The 17,529-nt window shown below is 54.1% G+C and overlaps 1 protein-coding gene across 9 annotated transcripts in view; it reads right to left on the minus strand.

Annotated features, from left to right (window-relative positions):
* VGLL4 (vestigial like family member 4) overlaps positions 1–17,529 on the minus strand; it is a 273,405-nt gene that overhangs the window by 2,817 nt on the left and 253,059 nt on the right. For all 9 annotated transcript variants that reach the window (XM_059940386.1, XM_059940387.1, XM_059940388.1 and 6 more), the window contains 2 exons: positions 3,722–3,944; positions 326–446 (listed from right to left, as the gene is read on the minus strand). In XM_059940386.1, coding sequence (XP_059796369.1) covers positions 326–446; positions 3,722–3,944 — 344 coding nt within the window. The remainder of the gene's footprint in view (positions 1–325; positions 447–3,721; positions 3,945–17,529) is intronic.

The following is a 17,529-nucleotide window of genomic DNA, read 5'->3' on the forward strand; positions in this document are numbered from 1 at the left end:
CCTGGGGACACCAGGGGGCCCCCGCGTGGGTCACCTCTCTGAGCCTGCCACGGGGCGGCACGCCTGCTGCGCCGGGCCGTGGACGCGTTCAGACCCCCCGTGCGGCAGCCGGTGGGCCCCGCTAGAGGGGGGCCTGGAGGGCGGGGCCAACGTGCTGCTCGCCCGCCCGCCCCCCCCACGCCAAGCACAAGGCCGCTGCACCGGGGCTCAAAGAACGGGGTGTCGACCTCCTTCAGAAATGGGCCCAGAGGCCAGCCACTCCTGGGACCAAGAGGACACAGAAGGAGCCCTCAGTTCCCTGCAGTGGTCTGAGCGGGGCACTTACAGCTCGGGGCCCTCCGGTAGCTGGCCGGGCCGGCCGCGCAGCCGCTGTGCGCGATGGGGCAGTGGGAGAGGTTGCAGTTCCGGGCGCTGGCGGAGGCACACGTGATCACTGAGGGCCGGTTCTGCGGGAGGAGGGGGCTGGCGTCAGTGCGAGCACACAGGCGGCAGCAGCGGTTCGGCTCCCCTGCCCCAACCGGCGACCCCATCCTCATATCCCCGCCCAGCTCCGAGGCCGGCTGGGCGGCCACCCCGGCGCCCCTCAGCCCCCGGCCGGGCACCGGTCCCGCCTGGAGAACCAAGTGCCAGCGGCCTCGGCGTTGGAGTGGTGCCTCGGCGCGGGGCCTCACCAGTACCCACGCTCTGTGGGAGGCCCTCCTGGAGACCTGCCGGCCCAATGGCAGATCCAGTCAAGCCCAGGCGCCGCCTGCTGCTTCACGTTGCGGGCCACACCGCTCAACGACCCGGAACCCACCGTGAACGAGAGTCTTGGGGGTGTGCGCTCGGCCCCCTCCCAAGCTCTCCGTTCTCTGAGCAGTGACCCTCAGTGTGAGGCAGTGGCAGTGTGGATCGGTGAGGGACGTGGCACAGAGGCTCGGCTGTTGGGAGCTGGCCTGTCCCAACTCTCGGATCTGAAATGAGACCATCGCCGAGTCGGGAGACCAGCGTGTAGATGGCAGAGGGCTGTAAAGAGACCACGGCTCCTACCGTCACGGTCCTGAGAGCGCCTGGCCCTGCCCTTCTCAGAGTGTATCCTCGGATCCCCCCCCCCCACCCTGCACCGGGTTCTCTGGGCCATCCCAGGACCCTTCTAATATACTCCTGGTTTTTCTCAAGCCAAGCCAGCTCAAGTCGGCTTCTGTTACGACCATGCAAGTCACGATGGAGACAGAAACACAGGAATCTATCCAAGTGCCTGAATTACACACAAAGCACCCTCACCCCATGCGCCTGCCCACACTCGCCCTCCTTCCCCGAAACCACCGCACAGTCTGCCTGGCAAACTCCACTCGTCCTTTAAAACCCCGTTCAAATATCATCTCTGTGAAGCATGACCCGCCCCCTGCCCGCCCCACACCCGGCCAGTAAACCAGCCCTTCCGGAGGCACCTGTCTCCTCGACCACACACACTTCAGAGCAGGGACCAGCGAGTGTCTGGATCCCCAGACCCGGACAGAAAACATCTGTGAACCAACTGAGCTCCCTTAGGTTCCAGCCAGGAAACTTAACTCCTGAAAACCCGGACGACGAGACAGCTAGCAGGAGCTGGCTGAAGGGTCACCCCAAAGGCAGTGTCAACAGGGAATTGGGCCTTGTCCACCCCCCCCGCCTTTCCCGTAAACAGTCTGATCAGTAGCCACTGTGAAGTCTGCACATCAAACCTTCCTGTGATGGGAAGTGAACAGGAATGATAAGAACACGTCTGTGATGAAGATCTGTACCCACACAGGTGAGCGGGGATGTGCTTGGGTCTAACAAGAAATTCCACACATCCAGGATGGGGGAAGATGCAGCTTAGCAGCAGCACGTGAACAAAGAATCTGGGGCTTTATTAATTCCACACATGAGCAATGGGACGGAGCCACCAAGAGAGTCGGTGTGACACCCCCCCCCCCTGTGGACGACAATGGCAGAGAGGAGAGAATATGGCTTTGAGGCCGGGTGGACCTGGGTGAACCAGCTCTAGTCAGCAGGCAGGACCTTCAGCCCTCTAAGCTTCCATTTCTTTGCGTATGAAACAGGAAGACTCGTACCTGAGGGGCGTGGAGCATCGCCTGAGATGGGTGTGGGGGCCTGGCCCGTGGTCACGTCCAGGAGTCCCGCCCTGCAGGTGCTGGTCATGCCGCACCTGAAGGACAGCCTGCAGTGTGCAGCCCACCTTTTGAAGGGTCTGTTTCAACCCCCGAGCCCGTGATCTCCCCGCCAGCCCTCTTGTAGTGACGTGCCCTCCACCCTCGAGATGGGGCTGTGCAGCCATGTTCATAAGTGACCTCGCCCCGTGGCCAGGTTGGAGATCTGCCTCAGGCTGCGGCTCAACTACCGAGGCCGACTCAGGAGGAGATTCAAGTTGAGCTCAGGAGCTGGGGGACGGCCACGCCGAGCTGGCCATGTGATCCAGAAGCAGAGAGAGAAAAGGATGCAGAGACAGGCACGGGGCCAGGGGAGGAAGGAGGGTCCTGCCTCCTATCTGCTCGCCCAGGCAAGAGCCGGCCCTTGCTTCCTGAGCCTGGCTGTACCCACGACCCTGGGTCCGGGAGACGCCCCGGGCCCTCCCAGTATAACTCCCTTCCTTCCTGTAGCTCCAGGGCCTCCCAGCGCCGGGGCGCAGCAGCACTGGGGAGTGTTCACTGCGTGATAACTCACCCTGGTTCTCACCAATTCATACAGTAAGAGTTCAGTTATTTGACTCCCTGCCTCCTCCAGACTCAAACTGTGAGCGCCCGCATCCAGCTTGACCAGTTTCTAACACACTCCCTACACAAAGCAAGTGTCCACGCAGTTTTGTTAAAAGAACAAAGGAAACAAACAGGGTTGTGATTTTGGGCTCCAGGGTAGGAAGCGCAACCGCTCCTCGGCCTCACTGGGAACCACAGGCACCAGCGCAACCTCGCCCGACGCCCGGGGCCCCTCCCAAGCAGGGGCCACAGACTGGGTCAGCACCAGGGGCGGGCAGGGGACACAGCGGCTGCCCCAGCACCTCCTCTGCTCGCTGTCTGCGTCCCAGAGTCTCAAGCAAACACTGAGTGAGGACCTACGGGGTCACAGGCCCCCAAGGTTCAGAGAGGAAAGCCGTGGGTTCATGCAGTGTTTCTGAACCTCAAGGTTAATGCCTCCTTTTATTAGCTCTTCCCCCAGGAACCCCATTTTTTAAAGTCTTTTTTCGTACCAAGCAATCTGTGTTTATTAAGTAACAACTTAATTTCCTTAAAAAAAAAAAAAAATCCTTGTCTGCCAATCACAGGTTTCTGACCAGCAGGAGCTAAGAGCCACTGTGACCACTGACTTTATAGGATTCCAGCCCAAAGCAAAGCAACCTGGCATTGAACTCCATCCATGCGGCCTTGTAACGGGTTAACGTAGGATTCCTATTAGGATTATTACATTGACCCCTAAACACGGCTGCCGAGGAAGACTGCTAGAAACACAGCTAGTCTGGACCAACCCCGCCTCGTGCAAAGAAACTAAGCCCCAAAGACATTAAGTCTCGCCTGAGGCCATTAGTCCCAAGGGGCGAGGCCTAGGCAGGCCCAGGTCAGAAATAAAACCACCCTCAGTACAGAACCGAGGGCGGGGTTACTCCCCACGTCTCTCACCGCCCTCCTTCCACGCCGCCCTCCGTCCCCCAAGCCCCCGCACCCACTGCCGGCCGCCGGCCGAGCCCCGCTGGACAAGGGCGTACCTGCTGCCGCTCCACCGGGGTCAGGGTGGGCGAGAGGCCGGCCGGCCTGCCGGCGTCCAGGCTGTTCTTGGTCAGCGCGAGGGGCTGCTCCATGCCGAGGCTGGGGAGGGACGCGTACAGCTGGCTGCCGTGCAGGCTCGCAGCGGGGGCCACGGCTCGCTCAATGGGGCTGCGGCTCCGTTCCCGGGGGTCTTTCCGGCAGTCCCCGTTGGCCGTCTTGTTCCTGAGAGAGAGGAGTGAGCGCTCAGACAGGAAAACCTGGCCGCTTCTGGGAGGCAAGGGGGCTGGCGACCGTGGTGAGACACTCACACTGATCATCTCATCCCTCACTTTGGTGTGGGTAAATATTTCACAGTCATCACCCCGCCGCCTGAGGCTCTGATCGAATAGCCTACCGGTAACTGAGGGCCCAGGATGCTAACCCAGGTGGGTGCTGAGGAGAAGCACCTTCCCAGGGTCCAGAGTCAGCTCCACAGCTCCACCCAGACGAGACGGCAGCCCCCGCTCGGCGGTCTGGCTGAGCGCTTCTCCAACAAACTCCACTCACCTGTGTGCTCCAGGCTGGCTTGGTTTGACCAGGATCTGCCTTCAGAAGGATGAAGGTGGTGATGATGCCACAGTAACCCAATGCCTCCTACCTGCCGGGTCCTGTTCTAAGGCTCCACTGGCCTCAGCTCATTCAGTCTTCCCAACAGCACTGAGAAGGGGAGGCTGTAAACACCCCCGCCCCAGACGAGGGGACCGAGACCCAGTGCAGTCTTGTCACTGGCCGAGGCTACTGGCCCGCGAGCCGTGGTGTTTGGCTCACGGTGTGGCGATCAGGCTGGTGTGGAGCGTAGAGAGCCTGGCGCGCCAGCGGGAGGGCCCTGCCGTAGGAAAGTCCAACCACGGGCAGGTACCGAGTGGGACCCAGATGAGGCGGTAGCACGGGCCCTGCCTGCAACCTGATGGATCTCGTCTAGGGGCAACGTCACACGCTGCGTCTCCTTGAGAACGAGAATGACTCCGCCCGGTAGAGGTGGGCCTCGCGGTAGAAGCCCAGGAACTCGCGGCCCAGGTCTCACCCCCCGCCCAGGGGTTCTTTGTGCCTCAGGTCTCAGCCCTTAAATCCGCCGTGTTCTCTGCTGCCAGAGCAGTCTTTCTTTCATAACAAAGGAGCAAGTATTTTAACTAAAAATGTGGCAATGACTTCTGTGACAGTGGAGGGATCAATGGACATTAGTGGAACCAAATCAGCTGTAAGTTCAGTTCATCAACTACAGGGCAACGACCCGCATAAGGCACAGCATGTAATTTATGGGTGTGTCCCCCCACCCCACCCCCGCCGGCCCCGCACTATTCTCTGGTCGACTATACAAAATGACTTAGAAGCAATCAGAGAATAAACTTCCAACCCATGAAGACAATCAAAGAAGTATGTTCTGGTCACAGTCTAGATGAGATGTCCCACACACACCACACGGATCCTGGCGATTCTCAAAGAATTACAATAGCAAAAACAGAAAAAGAAAAGAAAAAAAGCACTTAATTCTGAAACCAGCCTGTCCATAATTTCATCTTCCTGTGACGATTCAGATGACATTACAGGCCTTTGCGGTGAAGGGCTGCGCGGTCGTGACCGCAAACACCGAACGCCCCTGCAGAACGTCACAGAGCAGGGACGTCTGGCTCGACGGGCTTCAGGCCCCTCAAACCCAAGATAAGCTGGCTTTTCCCTGAACGGGTATTTATTACTGAATATACAGGTGACCAGTGTCTGAAAAGACTACGTTGTCACACAGAGTTATCTCCAGCATCAGGTTGCCATCTAAATTTGAATAAAATTCAGTGTTTGATGAGCTATGTGAATTGCTTCCCTGACACAGTGAGGTCCGTCATTGTGTCAGGGAACCTCCCCCCCAAAATGAGGTTTCTAGAGGTCACGTCACGAACTCTGCAAACTCAGGGGCTGGACAGGTCACTCGGAACACGCCTCCGTCCAGTTCAGGCCCCACGATATTCAACCAATGTTAACTGAGCCCCTATTTTCTGACGGTTACAGAGAGGAAGACTCAGCCCTTCTCATGGGCTCACGACCATGGGCAGGGGCGACAAGCTCCCCCGTGACAACCGCAGCACCGGGAGGGGAGGAGCGGGCAGAAGGCTGGGAGTCGCCCGGGCGGCGCCGGTGCTCACACCCGGCACCACGCAGCGCTGCGACACTGCACGGCGCAGCCGGGTGCCCGAGGAGCGGAGGGGACTGTCCCAGGTCAACCCGCGGGGAGCGAACGGGAGAATGGGCCCCTGCAGGCAGGACGCAGCAGGCATCAAGGACCGGAAAAGACAATGAAACACCCAGAAACCATCTGAAGACCTCGCTGGTTAATTTTAGTAAAATTATACATTACTCAGATTTCCAGCTCATTTTCCCGGTTCCCGGAGCTTGAAGACAGACGTTGTTTTCCTTCCCCCAGTGACTCATACCCCGGGCTCCGCTGCTTCCCGGGGCGTCATGTGCTCCCGGACCCAAACCACACGCTTCCTGCCTGCGAGCCCCGCGGCGCCTCCGTTCTCGTTAAAGACGACGTTTGCTCGGGAAAGAGTCCAGAGGGCTCGCACGGGGGGCCGGACGCGGAGGAGCAGCCGATGACAGGAGGCTTGGGGTCCACGGCCCCTCCCGGGACCCATCCTCACCCTGGGGAGGGCGTTTCCACAGAGAAAATGGGAAGGGGCTCAAAAGCAAAAAGGTGTCCGGGAAATGGGTGCCACGTGCTGCCGCTCTGCCCTGAGGCGAGAAGCCAGCAATGTCCCCAGTGTCCAGGGAAAAGTAGACTCAACTCCAGGCACTGAAACTGAGGAAAGTGCATCCACTTGCACACTCATCAACGTGAGGTTTTCCCGCCCTTCAACCAAGCGGGGCTCAGAGCTGAAGGAAACCCTTGGGAAGGTCTTACTTGACAATCTCGGGCCTCAACTAAATTCCTTACCTCCTGCCAGCAATTAACTAAACCAAAGGGAGTCTGAATTCTTAGCACAGGGGAGGGATGTGGGGATGAGGCATTTTACTTAGTGCTTTGGAGGAAATGTTCTGGGGCCCCGGGGGTCCCCATGCTGTAGGCCCCTCGGCCCAGCCCGGCCCCCGTGTCCCCCGCGCGGGCCCAGGCTCCCGTAAAACAGGAACATCCCGGAGGTGACAGGGTGTCCCGGCCAATGGGACGCAGAACACCCCCGGCAGGAGTGGACTGAAGGTCTGTGGCAACACCCACTGTGCACGAGGGTGAGGTGTTGGCAACACCCACTGTGCACGAGGGTGAGGTGTTGGCAACACCCACTGTGCACGAGGGTGAGGTGTTGGCAACACCCACTGTGCACGAGGGTGAGGTGTTGGCAACACCCACTGTGCACGAGGGTGAGGTGTTGGCAACACCCACTGTGCACGAGGGTGAGGTGTATATGGAGGTTCAAGGAAGGAGGGAGCAGGGCCCATGAGGGTCACGGCAAAGACCGAGCCCCGACTCCGACTCACCCACCTTCCCTCTCCTCTGCATCCCTCACGCAAGCGTCGCCCTCTGGGAACCGACAGGATGGTAACAAACCTTCACCCTCACGGCCCAACACGAATCACAATAAAGTTGTTAAAGCATCTTTAAGTTTAGAAAGCTTCCTCAGAGAAGATACTTAATGCCACTGAACTGTACACTTAAAAACGGCTAAAATGGTACACTGTATGCACTACAATTAAAAACAATAATAATTTTAAAAAATTAAAACCAGAAAATGTCTCTCCCCCGCCATTACTTGCTGAGTTGCTGGGTCTGTGACGTGGATCAAGTAGATGGCCCCGTCCCTGTCTCACAGAAAAGAGGCCCGAGGTGAGGACGATAAACGCTTACCATCCTCACCCCAGGCCCTGCATCACCCACCCCTCCATCCCCAGCTTCCAGGAGGCCCTCCCTGACCCCCCAAACCGCAGCGCCGGAGGGCATGGTGGGGGCCTGCGCGTGCGTGAGGGGACAGCCCTGCAAGGCCCCCTACCCCGCACGCTCTGCGCGGTCCCCAGTGCAAGGCACGGGGCTGAGCACAGAGAGGGTGTTTTAACCACCATTCACTAAGTGAACTTTTTTTTTTTTTAATTAATTAATTTATTTAATTTTTGGCTGCATTGGGTCTTCGTCGCTGTGCGCGGGTTTTCTCTAGTTGCAGTGAGCGGGGGCTGCTCTTCATTGCGGCGCGCGGGCTTCTCTTGTTGCAGAGCACGGGCTCTAGGCGCACAGGCTTCAGTAGTTGTGGCACGCGGGCTCAGCAGTTGTGGCGCGCAGGCTCTACAGCGCAGGCTCAGTAGTTGTGGCGCACAGGCTTAGATGCTCCGTGGCATGTGGGGTCTTCTGGGACCAGGGATCGAACCCGTGTCCCCTGCATTGGCAGGCGGATTCTTAACCACTGCGCCACCAGGGAAGCCCCTAAGTGAACTATTAAAGTACACATATCATGTGTGAGTACAGTTAGGATCTTCGGTGAACGAAAGGGAATTAAGGCAATTTCAGAGGAAATTCCCAACAGGAAAGACTTTTTTCTGAAAAATGCAGAATTTAGGGAGCATTTAAACATCAGCCATAAATAGCTGTGAAATAGTTTCTCCCTTTCACTACCTTCCCCATCTTTTGTTTCCCCTCCCCCCGCATCTAAATGTCCCCCAGGTCATCCAAACCTCCCGCATCACTCCCTCTTTCTCCTTGTGAGCAGAATTCACTGCTTTCCAACCAGGCGGGAGGGCGCGTGGGTGTGTCCAGGACATCCTGGTTCAGTGTCGTCACTCCAAGGTACCAATTTCAGACGGGAAGCGGCGGGGCAAGACAGCGCCGCCAGGGTGTGTGGTGTGGAGGGAAGGCGTTGGCATGGCGAGGGGGTGGGAGGCGAGGCAGAAGTGCCCTTCCTGGTACAGAATGGTGAGCTGTGTGTCATGGGCCGGAAAAAGCTGAGAAATACTGGCATTCAGAGAGAGCATCCTGAAGACACAGAGGGACTGGGGTCTGTCTGCTGCAGTGCCCAGCACGTCCGGCTCGGCAGTGACACGGGGGCACCTGTCTCTGCCTTTGACTGGGGGGAAGACTGTGTCATACATGACACCTGCCACCACTTAACTTCACTTAATAATCAAGAAAAAAGCCACAGCCCTACTGCATCCAAGGTTCAAGGGAACCCGACCTGAGCACGGAGGGCCGTGCAGTTGGCTGATTACATCCCTGCCCCATCTTTCCACCCGAGTGACACGCCACCCCCCCCCCCACTAACTCTCACAAAGGTAGCACCCCCCTTTCTGCTAGTTCATATTTCAAAACGCACTACCTGGAACTAAGCGGCACACTCCTCACTGGCTCTGCCCCATGACATGTGTGGCCTGCAGTGCCAGGGAGAAGCACATCCATTGCATCGCTGCCCTCAGAAAGACCTGCCCAGGAAGAGAGAGCGTTACGAGCTGGCGAATCCCTCCGAGTAAACTGCTTACCTGGATTATCTTTATTATCATCAGCTACGCTTTACTGACGGTGGTTACCGTTATCACCGTATTAAATCCACCACAACGCTGCAAAGCAAGCATCGGCATCTCCATCGTATAGACGTGTACACTGAGATTCAGAGCGGTTAAGTCACTTGTCTAAGGTTGCAAAACTAGCACAGTACAAGGGTTCTATTTATATTTGGCTCCAAAGCCTCTCCTTTTCACCTCCCCGTCTCGAGAGAGGGATGCAGAGAAAACTACGAAGACCCCTGTACCCACCACCCAGAACTGACAGATGAAACCGCACCATCCCATTTGCTTCAGATCTTTCCTTCCCTCTCTAAGGATCAAAGCCGCAGAGCATGGTCCTCCTTCACGCCCCCCAGGCCCCTGCCCCTTCTTCATCCCTAGATACACCCGCTGGCCTGTATTTGGAGATTCTTCCCATCTGAGCCTTTGTCCTCTGACCACCTGTGAACGTATCTGTCAATCTGAGCAGCACATTTTACACTCCCATCACTGTATGTACTTAACAGCCGGGCTTTTTCCCCTCACGTGTTTCTGGCCTAGAGATCCGGTTCATTCATGTTCGTCACCTGCCATACAGGATTCCTTCACAGGAATCCACCAGTTTGTTGATCCACTGTTGCCCGAGAGGCGGTTTGGCCGTGTCGGGTTTTCCTAGTTATCAACAATCCCACGGCGTTTACATTCCTGCGTCTGGGTGCCGCCAGGTGCATCTTCGGAGGGAAGGCTTCTGGCTGCAGGGCGCCCCGCCTTCAGGGCCAGCAGGTGCTGCCGGAGCCCCTTAGGACCCGGCATCCACTGCCCTCCTGCCACCACTGCGTCCTCGGTCACGTCTGGCACCAGCGCAACTGAGGGCCTCTTCATACATTTGTTAGCCATTCCACTTTCTTCTTTCAATTACCTTTTATCAGTTATGGGTTGAATTGTGTCCCCTGCCCCCAAAAGATGCTGAAGACCCAACCCTAGTGCCTGTGCTTTTATTTGGAAACAAGGTCTTTGCAGAGAATCACGTTAAGATGAGGGCATTAAGGTGGGCCCTCAGCCAATGACTGGTGTCCTTCTAAAAAGGGGAAATTGGACAAAGTGACAGACATGCACCAAGAAAAGATGACGTGAGATGTGAAGACGTAGGGAGAATGCAATCTATAAGCCAAGGAATGCCCGAGGCCACCGGAAGCTGAGAGAGAGGCCTGGGACAAGCCGTCCTCACAGCGCTCGGAAGGGGCAACCCTGCCCTCAGCGCCATCTCAGACTTCAGCCTCCATAACCGGGAGGAAATACATTCCTCTTGTTGAAGACACCCAGTCTGTGGTACTTGGTCACGGCAGCCCCAGAAACTAATACAGTTTCCATGGCTTTTACCCCCAATGCTTTTACTTCTTTAGATATTCTCCACATCCATGTTTTTTCTGCTTCATCTGTAATTAATCTCTTCCTCCACGCCCCCCCAGTTTTTTTGAAGCTTGCTCTGGACATTTTCAGAGGCCCCTAAGATCCACCAGACCTGAGGTGTCCTAGTCACACATGCCTGTCATCACAAGGACATTTAATCAGCACTGAGAGGTGACAAAGTGGGTGAGGCCAGGCCTGCCGGTGAGAAGCTGGAGGGCCAGCTGCCCCCCCCGACTGCTCCTCCAAGTGCAATTCAGGAAGCCAGGAAAAGGCATCCGCCCGCCCCGATGTACAGGACCGCAGACCCTCATCAGCCACGCCATCCTCCCAGCCGTGCAGCTCAGGACCACTGCAGGCAGAGAGAGAACGAACCAGCACACCTTCTCCTCAGTCCTGCGCGGATGGGCCCGTCGATAACCAACCCCAAGGCCCGGGCCAGCTGCGTTCGACGCCCGCCTTCTCTCCCCACCGCCCGCGCCAGCCTCAGGGGTGCCCGAACCCTTCCCAGGGCAGGAGGAGGGAGACGGAGCCGAGAAGCGGCGCACCCAGGGCACAGGCTGGCGGGGGCGGGACGGGGGCTCCCATCAGGCCAGCCCTCCCCCTCCTGCCTCAATTGCTGCCCGCTGTTCGGTGCTGGAGGGAGCATGACCAGCTCTGGGTAAGGGAGAGGACAGGCGTGTCTGAGGAAGGCTTCGGCCGTCCTCACTGGACCCTGTCTCTGTAGCTGAGTCAAGGGTCTCCAATCGCCGCCCTCAAGACCGAGCGGCACTGAGAGAGCACCACCGACGGCCCCACAGTGTCCGGCCCCGAGACGCCGTGGCCGCCCTGGCCTCCAGTGGGCGTTTTGTGGTTGCTCCTCCCGCTCCTCCTGCCCTGCTCTGTCCCCCAGACAGTGGCTCTCTCTCCCCTCGGGCACAGTCACTGCGCAGACCCGCGTGGGGACCCAGGGCGCCCAGGACACCCGACAGCCGTCACCTGGGCCCACGGCGGCCACTTCTGTGAAGCTTCTAAATAACCGACACGTAAGTCTTAAGACACAAGATATTTTAAAACTGTTGTAGTTAGAAACCCGTCTGAAACATCCTACAGTTGACTTCTTTTCTTTCTTGGTGCCTTGGGATCTTTATTATAAACGTTATTTCGGGATGTGACGCCCGCGGCAGGCCCGTCTGTCCTGTGCTGGGGCTCCTCAGCTGGCCAGCGGCTGCCGGTGCTGGGTCCGCTCCCCTCGTGTTTCGGTTTCCTCCCTGGTCGTCTGCTCGGCCTCTGCTTTCCCTTCTCCTCGCGGTGGGCCCCGAGGCCAGGCAGCCAGATGCTGCGCTCCGGCCCCGAGAACAGGGCCAGCACTCGCGCCTGCTTCGCCTGGGGGGTCAGGGCTCCCCAACCTGCCGCGCAGAGAGGGCGAGACCCGGGATGTCGGCCCACCACCCGGAGCCCCTCTGCCAGCAGCTCAACTCTATGAAGATAAGGGACTAGTTTTCTTCGACTAGGACAGTCTGTGCATGTTTTCCACCGTTAGCTGAGACAAGAGGAGAAGCCGAAGTTTTAGAAAAGAGGTCAACCCTGAGAAGGCGACGGGGAAAGCCCCCCGCCCCTCCTCCCCCAACCTGGGTGGGCCGCGGCTGCCACGAGCACGGCGGGCGCCCACCCGCGGGCGGCGGGAGCAGCACGGGACCACGTGCAGCCTGAGCTCTGCTTACGGACTCAACGGATCACGCGGGCCACACGTGTACACTCATTCATTTCAGATGAAGGGAGATGTTGCTGAGACGAATAAAATACAAATTAATTTAAAACTCCTACTGCTACTAAATGTGTAAGTCATTTTTGTCATTATGTATACTCTCGATGAATGATATAAAAAAAAAATACAACCACTCTCCTGTTTTTGGCATCGAAGTCCTTGCACCAGAGACGGGATAGAAACATCGTGTCTCTCCTTCCGCACAACAGCTACAGTGTCTGCAACGCACACAGACCTGGGGCAGCGCGTCTGTCCCGCCGCACAGCGGCAGGGGTGTCACTGCGGCGCTGCTCTGCTCGGCTATCCAACCACTTGGGACGGCTGGGTGAGGGAGAAAGGGGTGACGCTGAGGCATCTGCCCACAGAGACGGTCCAGAGTGGCTTTTTCTTTTTTTAATAAATTTATTTATTTATTTATATTTTAATTTTTTTGGGCTGCGTTGGGTCTTTGTTGGTGCGCGCGGGCTTTCTCTAGTTGTGGCGAGCGGGGGCTACTCTTCGTTGCGGTGCGTGGGCTTCCCACTGCGGTGGCTTCTCTTGTTGCAGAGCACAGGCTCTAGGCGCGCGGGCTTCAGTAGTTGTGGTGCTCAGGCTCAGTAGTTGTGGCTCGCGGGCTCTAGAGCACAGGCTCAGTAGTTGTGGCGCACAGGCTTAGTTGCTCCACGGCATGTGGGATCTTCCCGGACCAGGACTCAAACCCATGTCCCCTGAATTGGCAGGCGGATTCTTAACCACTGCGCCACCAGGGAAGTCCCAGAGCGGCTTTTAAATGGACGGTGTCTGCAGCAGCTTTGCTGGGGTCAAGGCAGCAGCTCCCCGCACCCACACGCAGCTCCCTGCACCCACACACAGCCCTCAGCCCGATTCTAAGATCCCCTGACAAAGCCTTCCTTATGCTGGAAATGTGGAGCGTGGAACCAACTGCTCAGGCAGGAGGAAGGCAGGTGCACTCGCCTTCCGAGCCGTCCACCAGCCCGGGACTCAGAGCGGAGACACGGTGGCCCTTCCAGACATGCCTACATTGAGACCCACAGACCTCCTGCCCAGCGCCCTGCTCCGAAGCCCCCACGAGTCAGCGTGGAGAACAGTGCCGGACACACAGTATCTGACTCATGAATGAACCAACCAAAAAGCAAACGGATTCTTAGGAAAAAGCAGCACCAACTGGTCTGAATAAGACAGGAACCTATGAAGCTTCAGGGCGGCATCTGGCCCAAGGGTCACTGGAGAACCAATCCCAGCCCCCGCAAGGCCACCAGGAAGGAGCGGTCTGCAAACACCTCCAGTGTCATTTCCGCTCCCTTCTTCTGGGTGGGGACCGGGCCCGCTTTCTGATTCCATTCAAATTCTCCCGAAGGCTCACTCTTAGCTTTTACTCCACATTCTGTGACAAATCGCTGGAAGCCATTACACACTGTTTAGTGAAGAGAGTGGATGCTTTGTCCTACTCAGAGGAAGAGAGCTTCGTGCTGGGTCGTCTGTGAACCCCAGAGCGGGCTGCGAACATCGGCGTCCTCACATGGCGCCCTGCGGCTGCTTCTCACACACCCCCAGGGTAGGGCACTCGCTTACTCCCCCTCCGCGCAATTCACTCAACTCCTGGAAGGGTTCGATGAAAGGCCCTCCCCTACTATCGACGTTCCAGTACGATTCTTTGACTGACGGTCTGCTCTTTGGAAAAATTCAACGAAGTCTATTTCTTCTTCCAACTACTGGAAAACTGCTTCTGTGTCAGCCCTGCCATGCCTAGAATTCTCTTCACCCAACAAGAATCCCTCCCAATGACCCTAATACCATCCTAACACCTTACCATCCTGTCACCCACCTCCACGCACTCTCCAAAGTAACATCCATCTTTAAGTGTGGTACCCAGAACTAGGTATAATACTCCAGAGGAAATCTAAAGAACAGAGCGCACAAGAAAAGATAACTCCCTTCAATTTACGTAGCACATTTTAAACCAAAAGTCAGTGCAGAAGGTCTAATAAGAAACAAGGTCAACAGAATAGAACATCGAAATCAGGATGATTCTGAGACCTGTAGTCAACTAGGACTCCACCCGGAACAGCACGACCCAAGACACAACAGTTCTGCCAGCAGCCTGGTCCCATAGTAATGTGTAGTCTCCTAAAATCCTCCTACTCGTTTTTTTTTTTTTTTTTAATTAAATTCAGCTATACTTGTGGCCCTGTATTGGCTAAAGAGAGAGATAAATGAGTTACTGCACACGTCTGCATCACATGCGAATGCCTGCCAAAGACAGAGCAGCACATTTCATCCATGTGCTATTTGGTTTGCTGCAATTCCCTCCTGCCCTTCACATACCCACACACAGTCGCATTCCTACACCTGAATGCAAGTACCTTCCCAGCGTCCAGCCCCGACGGTGGCGGTAACCAGTTCCAAATTATTCTGTGGACTTCTTTATTGTTTTAATTTTAATTTTATTGCAGTATAGTTGATTTACAATGTTGTGTTAGTTTCAGGTATACAGCAAAGTGATTCAGTTAAACATATATATAGGTTATCACAGAATACTGAGTAGCATTCCCTGTGCTGTACAGTAGGTCCTTGTTGGTTATCTATCTCATATATATTAGTGTGTCTGTGTTCATCCTAAGCTCCTGATTTATCCCTCCCCCCCACCCATGTTCCCCCTTTGGTAACCATAAGTTTGTTTTCGATATCTGTAAGTCTGTTTCTGTTTTGTAAATAAGTTAATTGGTACCAATTTTTAAAAAATTAGATTCCACATACGAGTGATATCATATATTTGTCTTTCTCTGACTTACTTCACTTAGTATGATCATCCCTAGGTCCATCCATGTTGCTGCAAATGGCATTATTTTGTTCTTTTTTTATGGCTGAGTAATATTCCATTGTATATATGTACCACATCTCCTTTATCCATTCATCCGTCGAAGGATATTTTGATTGCTTACATATCTTGGCGATTGTAAACAGTGCTGCAATCAACGTTGGGGTGCATGTGTCTTTTTGAATTATGGTTTTCTCCAGATACATGCCCAGGAGTGGGATTGCTGGATCATATGGTAGTTCTATTTTTAGTTTTTTAAGGAATCTCCATATTGTTTTCCACAGTGGCTGTTACCAAATTGCATTCCCACCAACAGTGTAGGAGAGTTCCCTTTTCTCCACACCCTCTCCAGCATTCGGTTTTAGACTTTTTGATGATGGCCATTCTGAATGATGCAAGGTGATACCTCACTGTACTTTTGATTTACATTTCTCTGATATTAGTGATGTTGAGCATCTTTTCATGTGCTTTTTGGCCATCTATCTGTATGTCTTCTTTGGAGAAATGTCTATTCAGATCTTCTGCCCATTTTTTGATTGGGTTGTTTGTTTTTTTTTGATACAGAGCTGCATGAGCTGTTTGTATATTTTGGAGCCGTGGACTTCTTGACAATAGAGGATAAGCTCTAATTCAACATATTCATTCTACACTGAACAAAAATTAGAAAGCGAGTTTTTCTTTTAAAACCACCCACCTACCCTGACTGACATCAGAAACTTTGCAGGCAAAATTAAATTACTTACTGAATTAAATTACTACAAAACTATATTAAAAAGTTTGAGAATTTAAGTATTGAGTATATAAAGTAATTAAATATTCATTTAATAGAAGATACTGAGGCATCTACCAAATATTCTTTAAAATAGTTACTACTGTTACTATTAAATTATTAGTTATTATGATTATTAATAATAAAATTATCATTAGTAAAGGGCCTTCGGGACCTTCCATCTGAGAGCACATTATGTACTGCATTAATCCCCTCTGAGCATCCGTGTGGTCTGGGCTGAACTCCATCTTTTCAAAAACTAGAGGAAAAGGTTAGCTAAGCCATTGTTTCTCTTTACTTAGATTACAGGATAAGAACATGATTTGAATTTCTTAAAGGTTATTTCGAGGACTCTCCGGTGCTTAGAAAGGCTACTAATGTATTGGCAACTGATAGGCAAATTACCAACCAATCTCTATTCTTGAAGCAAAGTTCCCAAGGGATCTAAAAAAAAACCAATACTGATGGCTTACTTCATTTTCCAAGTTACAAAAATGCATTTCTTGACAAATATTCTTATTTTCAAACTCTTCAGAGGATTCAGAACTGACTTTCCCTATAGTGTCTGCTTAGTTTTACTGTAACGTCCCCAACACCTGGCTATTAAAATCATATTTAATCCCAAACCTGGGACCTGGAAAAGGAACCCAGGGGAACCTCATGACTGGTCAACACTGAAATAGCATCTCCCCCGCAAACTCCTGAGTGGATGATTCTAAAAATGTCTTCGGAGAATCCAGGACTGCCATCCCCAAATACCTCAAGTGACGCACCCCTTTCCTTTTCACAAGCACCTCCCACACCAAATGGCAATGGTGACTCCCAACCACCCTTTAAATTAAAATGACCACGCCCCAGAGTCCTCACATTGCCACTCCCCACCATGAGGCCCCAAAGGTCACATCCTGACAGCTGAACGTCTGTCCTTCAAGTTCTTACCCCCTCTTGACACAATGTTCATCCCAGCCGAGCACGGAATACGAAGGCTGAACACATAATAGATGCGTTATTGTTTATTCAATTGAACCAAAGTTAATCATTAGTCTTTGGAAGGTTTTAAAATCTTTTTTAAAAACTGTGGCAAAACACACATAAAATTTACCATTTTAGTCATTTGAAAATATACAGTTCAGTGGCATTAAACACATTCACACTGAATGTGCAACCATCTCCACCACCCATATCATATCGAGAAATTTTTCATCTTTCCGAAGTGAAACCCTGTACCCATTAAACACGAACTCCCCGTTCTCCCTCCCTCATCACCTGGCAACCACATTCTCTTCACTGCTTCTACGAATGTGACACTCACTCAAGAAGAATCACACGCTCTTTGTGCTTTTGTGACTGGCACATTTCACTCTGCATAATGTCTTCAAGGTTCATCCATGCGGTGGCAAGTGCCAGAACCGCATGTTCCTTTTTTAAGGCTGAATAATAATCCATGGTATGGATCTATTAATTCCTTGACGGGCACTGGGTTGCTCCCACCTTCCAGCTGCCATGAATCATGCTTCTGTGAACACGGGCAGGTGTACAGATACCGGTTTCAGGTCCCTGCCTTCACTTCTTGTGGGTC

This window comes from Balaenoptera ricei, chromosome 11 (assembly GCF_028023285.1).
Source record: "Balaenoptera ricei isolate mBalRic1 chromosome 11, mBalRic1.hap2, whole genome shotgun sequence".
Lineage (NCBI taxonomy): Eukaryota > Metazoa > Chordata > Mammalia > Artiodactyla > Balaenopteridae > Balaenoptera > Balaenoptera ricei.